The following is a 13265-nucleotide window of genomic DNA, read 5'->3' on the forward strand; positions in this document are numbered from 1 at the left end:
CCACAAACTGATGGGAATCTCACACTTAACAGAAAATATTCTTCTCCTTATATTGAACTTTTGTTTATAATTTAAGTCTCTTGAAAACATTATGAGTTTGTTGTTCCTGTTGGTGTATGTGGGCATGTGTTTCACTCATGTCTGGATCACTAAACACTGTCTGTGTTGTAAAGGATTTGAGAAAAGAATGATTACAAGTTTATTTTCCTCAAGATAAGGTGCACAAATTCATGATTTCTCTTCACAGTACAGCTGGCACTATGGACCCAGAGAAATCATAAGAAATACAAAAGAATAAAGGGAATTTTCTTGCCAGCCTGATGAAGGACCACCATACTCATACTGAAACTGTTTTTTGTAAAATTACTTCCAATAATCAAGATTCTGAGTGCAAGTTAGGCATGTCTGATCTGGCCACTGTGACTCACAATTACCAGAACGCAGCTGCTCCATTTCCTGCTTCCACATGGATTTCACAATCTTTAAAAGCTCAAGCAGCGAATGGATTTTCAAACCAAGTATCACTGCTTCTTCTGAAGGGAGCGCTGCTTCAGCGTGTACTCGACACTTTTTTTTCCTGTTAGATTCTTAATCCTCGTAGCTTACAAATGAAAATAAATCTTGTGTAACATCTGTAGCGAATTTCTCATGTGAGTATTTTGATTTATCCCTATCTATATATATATATATATATCCTAGTATATTATCTATTTTAGTGACACTGAACATACTGATGTTTATTCTGACAGGTGCCAGCCTGAGTAGTAGATGTTTTTGACGGCATTTTTAAGATGAATGCACTGAATCCATGAAGACTTGTTTACCTTAAAGGAATAAAAGTATCTGACCACACACAGTCATTGTGAGGAGGATAATGATCATATGGATATTATTGCTCTCGCTGTTCTGCGAGAGCACACAAGACGGAAATGGAAAAGAAAATGGTGAGTATATCATCTTCTAACTTGTAATAGTCTGTATAATAAGTATAAAGATGATATAAAGAGATGTATAGTAAGTATAAAGATTATCTAATATTCTTTACAGCTGTAAGGAATATCAGATACTATAAGTGAATATACAATTCAAATTACATCATATTTAAGAGAGGACAATGTTCACTAGTAATGCTTGTTTGCACTGATTGTAAATTGTCAGTGTATAAATGCATATGCAGCCTATTTACTGTAATAATAATCTGACATTTTTAAACAGATTTTTGTTTTTGTCTTCACAGACAAAATATTTGGTTCTAACAGTGCGCTTTTGGTTTCTGTAACTTGTGCTGAAATGTTATTGGCAATATGAATACAGTATATTTAAGACTGCTTAATATGCACCAGCTTGAGGTAAATTGGTGGAGATTCTGTCATAGACCATCTCAGCTAATATACACACAGATCAGGGTTGTAGCCAGGAATTAATTTTTGGGTGTCCAACACAGGTGGACAAAATGTCTTCAAGATCATTCAGGATTCACAAATTTGTACATCGGTGCCTGTTTTTGTGATCTTCTAAACAGAATTAGCAATGGCCGCTCGTGCTTCAGTTTCCACAAAAGATAGAAAGGTTTCTGATTACACACGGGCCATTATCTTGCCTCTTATCCACATGAGTAATGCAGACAGACAGCTGCTCATTTCCAGGGCAATCTTTCATGTGAGAATTTCTTAAGGGCTTCATCAGTACTTTATTGACAGCAAGTGAAATAGTGCAATGCTCTCAAATTTCCATCATTAAAAAAGTTATAAAAGTTCATGTTGCCCTAAACTCTCATCACCACTGAGGGCAATTTCTTGGTGACCACAAACTAATGGTTGCTTTCACAGATTAAAACAAAAAGCCCATAAAGTGGATCCTGAACATTATGCTACTAAACCTCTCTAAAACCCAAGAATATAAATTAATCAAAAGGCAGTTGTATGATTAATATCTACAAACACAGACAACTGCCTAAGCTGGAAATCAGAGTATTAAGACTGACTGATATAGTTTCTATTAGAGAGACTGTATTCCATTCAGATGGGTGTTATAAGAATATAGGGCATCCACAGGGCCGGCATTAGTATTAGTTTAGAAATAGTAGTTTTTAAAAATAGTGCAACTGAATGTTCACTTAAGGTGTTTTTCCATCACAAGGACTTGCACACCTGTGACTGAACATTTAGTCATTGTTCCAGGTTTTCCTTTTGTTTCCACTGTCCTCCGCCCACTTTGGACATATTCCATGGAATTTAATTCCATGGAATTAAATTCCATGGAACTAAATTTAGCTGCAAGCTGCACACTGTCACACAGTGGTACAAGGAAATCTTTAAAGTTCTTCCAATGAAGAGACTCAGTGCTAGGATAAAGGGCAAAGAGGAGGGATTTATCCACAGACCTAAATGAGCTAATCATGAGAGGTTCTGGTACACTGAACTGGGCAAACACCTGTGCTCTACAGTCTTGAAGTGTGGCTGAATGTGTGATATTGTTGTACTGATGCACACTCTGCAAATTCCTCTTTCATAAATGCTTTAAAAATGCGTTGTTGGTACCACCCCATCTAATTGTCCAGGCCATGCTTGTTCATATTGTGTTCAATGTTATTCCTCTTGGGAAAAAAGGAAAACTTTCAGTAACATTTCATTAAGAAAAAAAAGAAAAGCATGCACAGACCATCTTTGCCCCTCTCAAAAGTTAAGGTTATGGGAAGATTCAGGTTATGGGTCATTAAGTCCAAGTAATGGAAAAACTCCATTACTAGATATCTTTCTCCGTACAGCACCAGTCAAAAGTTTGGACACACTTTTTCATTCAAGGGAATGGGAAGGTGTGTCAAAACACTTGACTGGTACTGTGTGTACAGGGACTGACCCCCATGGGGGCAGCAGATATGGATAGTCTTTAAGACACATCAACTGGTGGCCATGCACTGTTTGTTAACACTTAGTTATATGAGCACCATGTATGCATGGTCTCTCCAGTTAGCCTTGATTGTAATGAAACGAGCGGTTAGAGCTTGAGAGATTGTCTCTTTACTCAGAGAACCATGGTCAAGATGGATATGTTATGAAGATATGTCCTCCATGATTACAACTGTATACTGTCAATCTTTCATTATCAGTTTATACACCAGTTATCCATGCTTCACAAAATGGGGTTCTTTAGTTGACAAATACATGAATCAATATTTAAATGTTTTACTATCTGCTTAGTAATACCTTATAGTCAGCTGTGTTGTAAACAATTTAATAACTGTAAATAGTTCAACAAGACAACAGAAGGACTGATATTTATAATCAAATTTATTTGGAATATTTCCTGATGCCGCCTCACTACTGTTTGACTGTTTGCTGTGTAAGGTAAAGAGGGTCCTTTAAAATGTACTATGGACATTTTTCCTCAGGTGTCTTGCATTGTGAACCACAGAATATGAGGCTTACCACCCCTGACCAGAAGATCCTGTTAACATGGGAAGACGACCCTTCATGCTTAGCAGTACATGACGTGTTGATGTATGAGGTGGTGGTACTCATAGCAGACCAGCAAGTACATAATGTAAGAGCTGATTTTTGTTTTACCAGTGTTGCTGACTTCCTTAAAACTCAGCTTCTGGAATAGCCAAATAAACATACCTCTAATTTGACTGTGAAAATGTTTTAGGATACAGTTGCTGTGACACCTGACCAAATAGGATCTACTCATTCCTGGAACTGGAAGCCTCATTTGCCATTGGAGTGTGCTTCCCATTCAGTCCGGCTCAGCTCCCGTTACAAAAACCGTACAAGCCCATGGAAACAGGAACAGACTCATCCAGGTTAATATTCAGTTTTCTTAACTTCATTTTGATCGTCAAAAATATTCAATTATCATTTTCACACATTTGACAGTAATGGTACTCCTTGAGATGCTTATTATGTCCTATTATTATGCATTTGCAGGGATAGGTAACCCCAAAACACCAGAGGTTTTTCCACGGGACAGAGTGTTTAAGGTTGGCAGTAGAGCAACCTTCTGCTGCGTTGTGCCGGTGGGGGATACTTTTGACAGAATGGATATAAGTCGGTATTCTGGTACTTATATGAACACTACCAAGATCAGCAATCAGACGTATGCCTTGACTATCAACCTGGACCAAGCATCAAACACATATTGCACTGATGTAAAATGTCATACAAAGACACAAGAGAATGGGGCTTGTGCTTATATTGGCTGTAAGTATGGTTTAGTACTCAGATGAATTTTGAGATTTTGGAGTCTGACATACATCTTCTTAAAATATGCTGGCTGCTCAGTTGTTTTTGGTTTTTTTTGATGATACTTGACTCAGACCCACCTGATGACAGCAATCTTCTCTGTGAAACCCGGGATCTGCAATCAGTTGAATGCCTGTGGACAGTGGGAAATGACACACGCGTCAAGAATAAAACAGAATATCATCTACTTGGAAGGTATAATGAAACTATACTACTTGATGTAGCCATAGGTTGGAGTATGGAAGCGAAGAAATGCTGTGAGGATTTGATTCTTTAAGTATGAATGATCTTTATTTGTCATTATACACAAGTATAAAAAAACTCTGTTTGGCTTCTCTCTGGTTATTAAATAAGACAAAGCAAGACAATTAACTTAAAAACAGAAGATAAAAGCACAACAACTGGATAAGAGCAAGACAGCTGGACAAAAAAGACAAAACAAATGCATAAATAAATAAGTAAAAGCAGCATTTTCCCCTCTAAACTTCTCACATGCTTTCATTTCAATAAATATTCAAATGATCCAATATTTCAGCAAAAATCAAAGATTAGAGAAAAAGTCCAAAAACTGAAAACAGATTTGTGTATCAGAACTTTGTTTTTTCTTCTTTCCTCTCCCATAAATCATCTCACGACCCTTCACATTTATCTTGTGAGCCTTTGGAAGGGCCCAACCCCTAGGTTGGGAACCACTGGACCAAACTAGCTAACTGTATATAAAGTAGTTGAAACTAGCTCCACCTCCAGCAGCTACAACAGTAACATGCTGCTCTAACACTGATGCTTCAGTATTAATAATCCAATGATGTCATATATAATAATATATCAGTCAGAGGGACCAAACCACTACTTTTACTGCAATACTTTAACTACATCAAGCTCATAATACTTATGTACTTTTACAGCAATACTTTAACTACATCAAGCTTATAATACTTATGTACTTTTACTGCAATACTTTAACTACATCAAGCTCATAATACTTATGTACTTTTACTGCAGTAGGATTTTTCATGCAGGACTTTTACTTGTAATGGAGTATTTTTACATTCCTGTATTGGTACTTTTAATTAAGTAAAGAACCTGAATACTTCTTCCACCACTGTTTATAGTATATATTGGAGGTGTAGTCCTGGTAGCCTGTTTGTTCATGTTGAGGGAAAGCATTGAGCAATTGTATTGAACTAAAATGTAAATTCTCCTGGTGTTTGTGACTCAGAGAATGTAATGATACGTCTGAGGGGAAATGCTCACAAGAAGTGCAAGTGAGAGCTGGTGAGCAGAACTGGACTTTAACAGCACAAAATAGTCTTGGCACAGTGGAGCTCACAGACAGGGCAGACCTCACTAAAAGAGGTTTGTAAAAATCAGCATTTGGGTGTGTTAAAATGCTTACCTGATTATGCATATCTCTTTTTAATGATTACATTCTGCTGATCATTATTTTTCTTTTGTTTCAGTGCACATGTTTGCCCCATTGGAAGTGACAGCTTCAGCTGTGAATGCCAGAAATGTCAGCCTGGAGTGGGGGTGGAAGGCGCAACAGTACAATAATCTCAATATAACATGCCAAGTAAACGTTAGCAACGGTGAAATAAATAGCATAGTGAGTTGACAAAGCAAGGAGGGTGATACATTAGCAATGTTTTTAAAGTAAAATTCTTTTCTGAACTATGCTAACAATTTTCATGTTCATGTCGTGTTCCCAGAGCGAAAACTTTGGAGTTGGCCTTAATTTTACAGTTTTGGATGACTTGATACCAGATTGGGCATACACAGTAATGGTACGATGTGGAACAACTCACTATTTCTGGAAATGGAGTGAGTGGAGCTCAAGTATCCAGTTCCACACAAAGGGTGATGGTAGGTATTAAAAAAAGTAACAACAAACTTGTAACCTAGAACTGCAATTTTATAGATATTTTTCAAGCTTTCTGGTTGTCTCTTTTTGTCCCACAGTTCCAGATGCTCTTGATGTGTGGATGCAGATGAAGGATAACCAACTAACAATCATTTGGAAAGTAAGTCAGGTGATTGGGTACCATTTTGTAATAAGGCACCATTTAACCTCAACCAGTTTAGTAGTATATAAACACAATTTCTTGGAGACAAGGTTGCCATGAATATGCTATGCCAGTCCTGAAAAAGACCTGATGTTACCTCTCCACAGATGCTACAGGCCAACCAGAGCCATGGACACATCATAGATCATGAAGTGACATGGGCACACACCAATACCCCAGAGAGACAAAATAGAACTAAAGTGGCTCACCCCAAAGACAGTCTTGCACTCAGTCTGAACACCACAGAAGAGTATATCATCAGCGTTACAGCTAGGAATATAAATGGCAGCTCTTCCCCATCAACCATCACCACTTCAATACATCACAGCTTCAATTCAGGTATGAAGCAAACAAAGATGGACACATTTTGGGAACAATCCAGGCCTTAAACCTGCATTAAAAGATTTTTTACCACTTAGGGGCAGCACAGCAAGCTGTAAACACAAAATGAACACATTATCACCTTGTAAAGAAGCATGTTAGCAAACATTTGCCTCTATATAAATCCAGCAAACGGAGTGATCCCTTCTAGGATCCTTGGCAGCAACGGTGGCTTCAACCTGTCCTGGTCTGCCAGTCCTATAGCCAGCTGTGGCTACATAGTGGACTGGTGTCCTGCCCTAGGAGAGAGCAGAGTGGAGTGGGTCAAAGTGCCTCCCAGTGAAACTAATGCCAGTATATTTTCAGGTAAGTCCTATTCTTTGCCCTCAAAACTGTTGCACCTATGTAACAAGACATTTTCTTGTCTTACAATACATCTCTTTTGTTATATCCGCACCCCAGAAAACTTCAAAGACGGATTGCGTTACTTGTTGTCCATATATGCCTGCACCCAGGGAGCTCCAGTGCTGCTAGAAAGAAGAGAGGGCTATGTCAGAGAGAAAAGTAAGATTCAATTGTATGAATTGCCTGTGGCATATTGTTCTTACAATAAATATGTCAGTTAGTTTATCAGTGTTTCACCCATGTTACGCTTTGCCAGGAATACAAGACGGCCTGTTTGAAACATTGACAATGGAACAGCAGGATTCAGATGTTGTGGTATCCTGGCATCCTATATCTCTCAGAAAACAGACTGCTTTCATCAAAGGATATATTCTGTATGCTTTGGACAACAACAACAACAGCATTGTCATCAATGTCAGCAAAGGTATTGTGACATCCAATTATTTTCAGATGATAGACCACAAAAACTGCTTTCAAGGATATATACTCATTCTCACCTTCTGAGCATTTAAAGAGCAACACTGGCTGATGATAGTTTTTCCGCTGAACTCCAATGCTCTAACATTATCACTTTGCTGCACTGTACTGTCAAAGTTTTCACATTGTGATTTTGACATTAAACAAGATTAAGAGTCTACAGCCAAGCTCCATCAGCTTACCCAGGCACCCAAATGCTAACATCAACATGCCAACATTGACATATTATCACTTACAAAGTTGATCTGGCGAACATGTTAGCATGTACCTGTTTACACATCCAGGAGATGTGAAGCAACTTTAGCACTTATTTGGAGTCATGTTTCTAACTAATTTAAATCCAATATTCACTCTCCTTTTAGCTCTGTTTGCTTGCCACCAACTTCTGAGAAAAATATCTGACTCTTACTGTAATGCTCAGTTATGTTCACCGGCTAGTCACTAACTTTGTCTTTCTGCTGTGTCATGCTTGACTGGTAGTATACAGTGGCTTTATCTGAGCTTTTTTATATTTTTAAACAGCATTGATGAAAATGGTGAGACTGAATCAAAACAGTAAAGTTGTAGGATGTGCAACCATGAAAATGAAATAAAAGAAACCATAAAGCTCTGTAGAGCTGAGGAAACTACAGAGTCAAATGATAATTCTAAAGATAGGGAAATTAAAGATAGGAAATAGAAATGTAACTTATTAACAGTGTATCAAAGTTTCTAATTTCACAATTAGTGCTTATACTATGTATATCACCCAGTCCTACCTATGCATCAAAAGTAAAAAACCTACAACATAACAAAAGGGCTTTGTAGTTAATATATGAAATAGGTCAATGGGACATAAAGTGCCAAACCGGTTATATATCAACAGTGGAAAAAACAAAGACTCCACACTTTTTGTGACATTTTTAATGAAGGAATATTTTGTGCAAAAATGCATTTAAAAGTTGATGTGAGGCTTATATGAGGCTCCAGCAGACTGAATTAGTCATATCAAGTGGATATCTGCCGCATTTACAGTCTTTTTAGCATCAAATTCCCTCTTTGTGTTTCCTCAGACAGTGTTTCCTGTACTGTTGAGCTGTGGTAGAAGTATAGTAACAAAAAGAGGGACTTTGGCACTAAAAAGACTGTAACGTTGAATGATATCTACTTGATTTAACTCATTTGGATTTGAAGCTAAATATTAGCTTCAGATAAACTTTCAAATACATTTTTGTACAGGAGGAGGACTGTGGATTTTGTCCCCATCATTAAGTGCATTATGAAGAGATCTTCTAATGGTCTGTATCAACAGGAGGAATGATAATGGCAAAAAAAACCCTATTTTAATGTTCATTTGGGAACCCATCTATTGTTTTAAGAAAGACTTGAAAAAATTGTGAACCCATTCTTTCAATCTCTCTCTTTTGGTTCAGAAGATCCTGAGACTACCAGCCTGACAGCAAGAAATCTTAAAATCAGTACCTACACATTCACAGTGAAGGCACAGACAGCGGTTGGAGAATGTGGCACTTCATTCATTTCTGCCACCTTGAATTCACCAAGTATGTTGTTGCTTTTCCCTTTCAGACCAACACACTTGTGTAGAAATCCATGTTCATGAGTGAAATTTAACAAAATCAAATTTGAGCACCGATTGTTACTTTATTTGTTTTACTCCTGTTCCTCATCTGGGCTGTTTGTCTTAATTCACCAGCTGATTACTTGATTACGGCGGTCTTCATATCCTTGGTCACAGTTTTTGGTCTCCTTTCCCTTACCACTATACTTTGCTACAGACACTGGACATGGTAAGTAAGCCATAGATTTTCTATGTCATTTGCTCAAGTGTTGCCTCTGATGGTGGCATGTGGATGATTAAATGATGTTGCCATAGTTTTGTTTCCCCACTTCATGGCTAAAAGATGTATTTTCATGTATTCTTACACCCAACAGTATCAAACACAATGTCTACCCTCCAATCCCAAAGCCAGTGCTGACGGACAAGTGGTTGTCGTCACCGGTAAGTTCTCAGAACTGTCTTAAAGGGACACTCCACTGGTTTTACACATGAAGATCGGTTTACTCATCACTACTCAATTTGTGAAAACACTTGTGTAATGCCATCTGTGGCTCTGGTAGGAGCTGTCTAAATTCTGAAAAAAAATAACCCTGATGATGGCACAGTGATGTCATCAGGCTTATCTTGGACTGGGCTTGAGACTTCAAATCTTTGACAGATACAAGTGTTAGAAACACTCAGGGTATAAAATTTGAAAGATGTGGGCATTTACAAGGCAGGGACACCAACTGAGTTTCATTATGGGAAGTGAAGGATCCAGCATTGGTGGAGCTTAACAGATTCTAGACTGAAAGTCAGGATGTCTCTGCTTCATATGCTTTGATTTCGATTCTTTTCAGCTGAACTAGCAGTATGACTGTAGGAATGACAATGTCAGTGTGTTGAGTCATCAGTTGGTGCACCACTTTATTTCAGACTGAAATATGTCAACAGCAGTTACTGTACAAAAATTCAGCCTAATCACTTTGGTGTTCCCATGATTTTTTATTTAGCATAATCAACAGGTCCAAATGTTTAAATTGTCCAAAACATTAGTTTTTGACTAAAAAACAGACAACCAGTGACATTCCAATCAGCCTCAGCTGTACTTTGTGCTTAGTGCTAATTAGCAAATATTCTGTTAACATGCTAAACTAAGATGGTGAACATGGTAAACATTTCACCTGCTGAACATACTGTAAGCATGTTAGCATTGTCATTGTGAGCATGTTAGCATGCTGGCGTTCATTTGCATGCATTTGGCTCAAAGCTCTACTGTGCTTCAGCTTCACAGAGCCACTAGCTTGACTTTAGACTAGTCAGTGTTCAGACCGAAATTAGTTCTGCATACAAAAAACTAAGCCCTCTCATTCATTTCAAATGGAGGCAGTGCATTAACACAGTGGGGGTGCCAGTGCAGGGAGCTCCAGCAAAACAATCCAGTGTCATCAGGCAAAAAAGTTGAACCTTGCTCAACTTTTGCTGCAACATCCTCCAGCAAGGTACTGCATTGGCTAATCACCCATATGCAAGCACACATTCCCTAGGGGATTACTTTATAATGTGAATGTGTTTCTGCCATTTATCTCGCAATCATCACAATGAAAGATAAAGCAGTTTCCGCCACCATAACTTTCCAGACTTGTAAAATCATGTTTGGGAGTATTACAAACGGCTGTGCAGTATTCTAGCATCTGATAAGCCTTTTAAATCTGTAGCTCTAGCTGGACTTCCTGGATCATATTTCACTGTCTCACTGGCACCTTAGACAGCAAGCCAACCAATGTAGCCCCTTGTACTGTTGTAATACAAAGCTGTTTTCGGTCTGAATGCGCCCTTAGTCTTGTTTTACTATGTGTATTGTGAGTCTCACAACTTTCTGAAAATGCGGCACTAAGTTGATGGAATACGCCTTTGATATTTGTTGAAAATAAAATTGAGTGTTGCTACTAATTTGCATCATTGGTTCAAAGGTTATCAGCATTTTTGTATAACCAGCTACCACCTATCTTATATATGAATGTGAGTTCATGTGTTTTTTGTTTTCCAGGGTGAACATAGTTGTCGTCCTCTTCGCGTGGATTTGTGTCAGCACAGTGAAGCACTTATCACGGATGTTCCAGAGCTGCATCGTAAATCAGTTGCACCAGGGAATGATTACATCAGCCAGGACAAAACACCTTGTGTTTTTACACAAACTCAAATGGGTTACTACAACCAGCCCCTGAAAAAAAACACCCCACCACCCATCATTTTACCCACTGCCATTCCGTCAGGTTTACCATCTTCCCCATTCAAACGTCTATTTCCTAACCCTTCATATGACCTGATAATGCAGACTGGGGATCAGCAGTCCAACTCAGGACCGGATTTTCATAAGGGGACACCTTTAGAGAGATGCTCCAGTGGATACCAGCCTCAGAGTCTCATAAACCAGCCAGAAGAGGATCCAGACAGTCCTCTGTCCTGTGTCTTCACTTACATTTTGTTACCTAATTCATCTTAATAGTTGCTGCATGTACACCCTATAAAGTATGTCATAAATATGAAGGCAAATATGATAATGCTGCCAGAAACAGAAATTTAATGTGAATTTAGTGAAATAAATAATATATATTATGTGTACAGATTCACAGATTTTATCTACGAAAGGTAATGTCACTCAGTCGGTTGGTCAGTATCTCAGTATGGGATGGATTGGCATGAAATTTGGTGCGGACTTTTCCCTCCTTTCCTTTCTTCCTTAGCACAGATATGCCACAGATATTCTAGGTCACTTGTGGATAAGTTGTAATGATGTTGATGACTTTTCCTCCAGCTGCACTGCAGTTTGACATTTTTAATTTAGAGTGAAATGTTTGGATAACTATGGGATGGATTGCCATTACATTTGATTCAGACATTCATGTTCCCCACAAGATGAACTACTGTTTTTGTTGATGTGTTAACCTTTCATCCAATGCCACTTTGAGGTTGACATTTTCGGTATTTATTGAAAAATCTCACTAACTGCTGAATGGATTACTGTGAAATTTGGTTCAGGTATTTCTGATCCCCAGAGGATCAATTGTTATAACTTTGGTGATCCTCTCTTCTAGCGCCATCATCAGGTCCAATACTTTGGTTTATGACCAAATACTTGTGAATCTAATGACATTCCCATCAACCTCAGCTGTACTTTGTGATTAGTGCTAATTAGCTAGTTTTAGCATGCTACACTCTAAACTAAGATGGTGACCATGGTAAACATTATACCTGTTAACATCAACATGTTAGCATTGTCATTGCGAGTATGTTAGCACACTGATGTTAGCATTCAGCGCAAAGCACCGCTGTGCACAAGTATAGCCACACAGCGCTAGCATGACTGTAGACTCTTAGTCTTCATGAATGATCACTGATGAAGTGACATACATGTGAACTACTGAATAATAAAAAAATGACTGCAATGGTTGTGCTGAGGTTTTGCCCATGTATTTGGGTCATATATATGCAGTATATGAATAAATAACAGCAGGAATGCATTTAACTTGTGAACTACTGTCTTAATTTGGGGCATTTATCTCTATCCTTCTGTAAGTATCAAATACAATATGATCTCTGTAAAGTGAAATCATGACTCAGCTGCTTCAGTTTAGTAATGACTTTGAAATCCATGTGTAATACGTATGGGTAATGGAGTGGCTCCTTCTGGGTAATGGTGAGTCACAATGGCCAGACGTGCCTTGCACTCAGACTCTTTTGATAGTTGTGACTAACAGTGAAACTGAAGCCAAGACATTGTTCAAACCTACATAGTTTTCCAGAGACATGAAATACGTCCGCCTAATTTTTTTTATGGGGGAAGTGTAAGAAATGATGCCAAACACATCTAGAATATTTCCATTTGATGGAATGGTGAAGCTGTAAAAACATGGAGTCTTGGTGGAGCTGAATAGCTACCACTGAGGACATCTCTTTTTTTTGTCTGGGAAATTTTGAGTTTTAGCAACCTGGGAGTGTTCATTTAAAAGATTACACATGATGCATATTTATTCAGGTGATTCAAATGTTTTTAGATTCAACACATTTAATTTGACTACTTTTAAAGCCAACAGCATAAATGAATAGACAAAGGATTCACTCTTTCCCCTGTTAGAGTATAGTCCTGGCAGTGTAAAGAAGGTTTTGAAACAACATCTAGACCAGGGGCGTCACTACAGATTTATGGTTAGGGGGGCT

At 38.2% G+C, this 13265-nt stretch overlaps 1 protein-coding gene across 2 annotated transcripts; it reads left to right on the forward strand.

Moving 5' to 3' along the window:
- The first annotated feature begins 525 nt into the window (after positions 1–525).
- LOC121885773 (leukemia inhibitory factor receptor-like) lies at positions 526–11663 on the forward strand. Of its 2 annotated transcripts, none has more exons than XM_042395511.1 (18): positions 526–650; positions 750–944; positions 3392–3543; positions 3649–3802; positions 3927–4199; positions 4316–4436; positions 5461–5597; positions 5702–5847; positions 5951–6104; positions 6201–6262; positions 6412–6643; positions 6815–6991; positions 7088–7189; positions 7287–7454; positions 8920–9048; positions 9201–9294; positions 9440–9506; positions 11095–11663. In XM_042395511.1, exons 2-18 carry the CDS (start codon positions 875–877, stop codon positions 11548–11550), a joined length of 2694 nt encoding a protein of 897 aa, XP_042251445.1. In that variant the 5' UTR covers positions 526–650; positions 750–874; the 3' UTR covers positions 11551–11663. The 2 variants fall into 2 exon arrangements, with proteins under 2 accessions (XP_042251445.1, XP_042251446.1); XM_042395512.1 differs by having other exon boundaries at positions 8923–9048.
- Positions 11664–13265: the final 1602 nt, after the last annotated feature.

This window comes from Thunnus maccoyii, chromosome 19 (genome assembly GCF_910596095.1).
Source record: "Thunnus maccoyii chromosome 19, fThuMac1.1, whole genome shotgun sequence".
NCBI classification, from domain to species: domain Eukaryota; kingdom Metazoa; phylum Chordata; class Actinopteri; order Scombriformes; family Scombridae; genus Thunnus; species Thunnus maccoyii.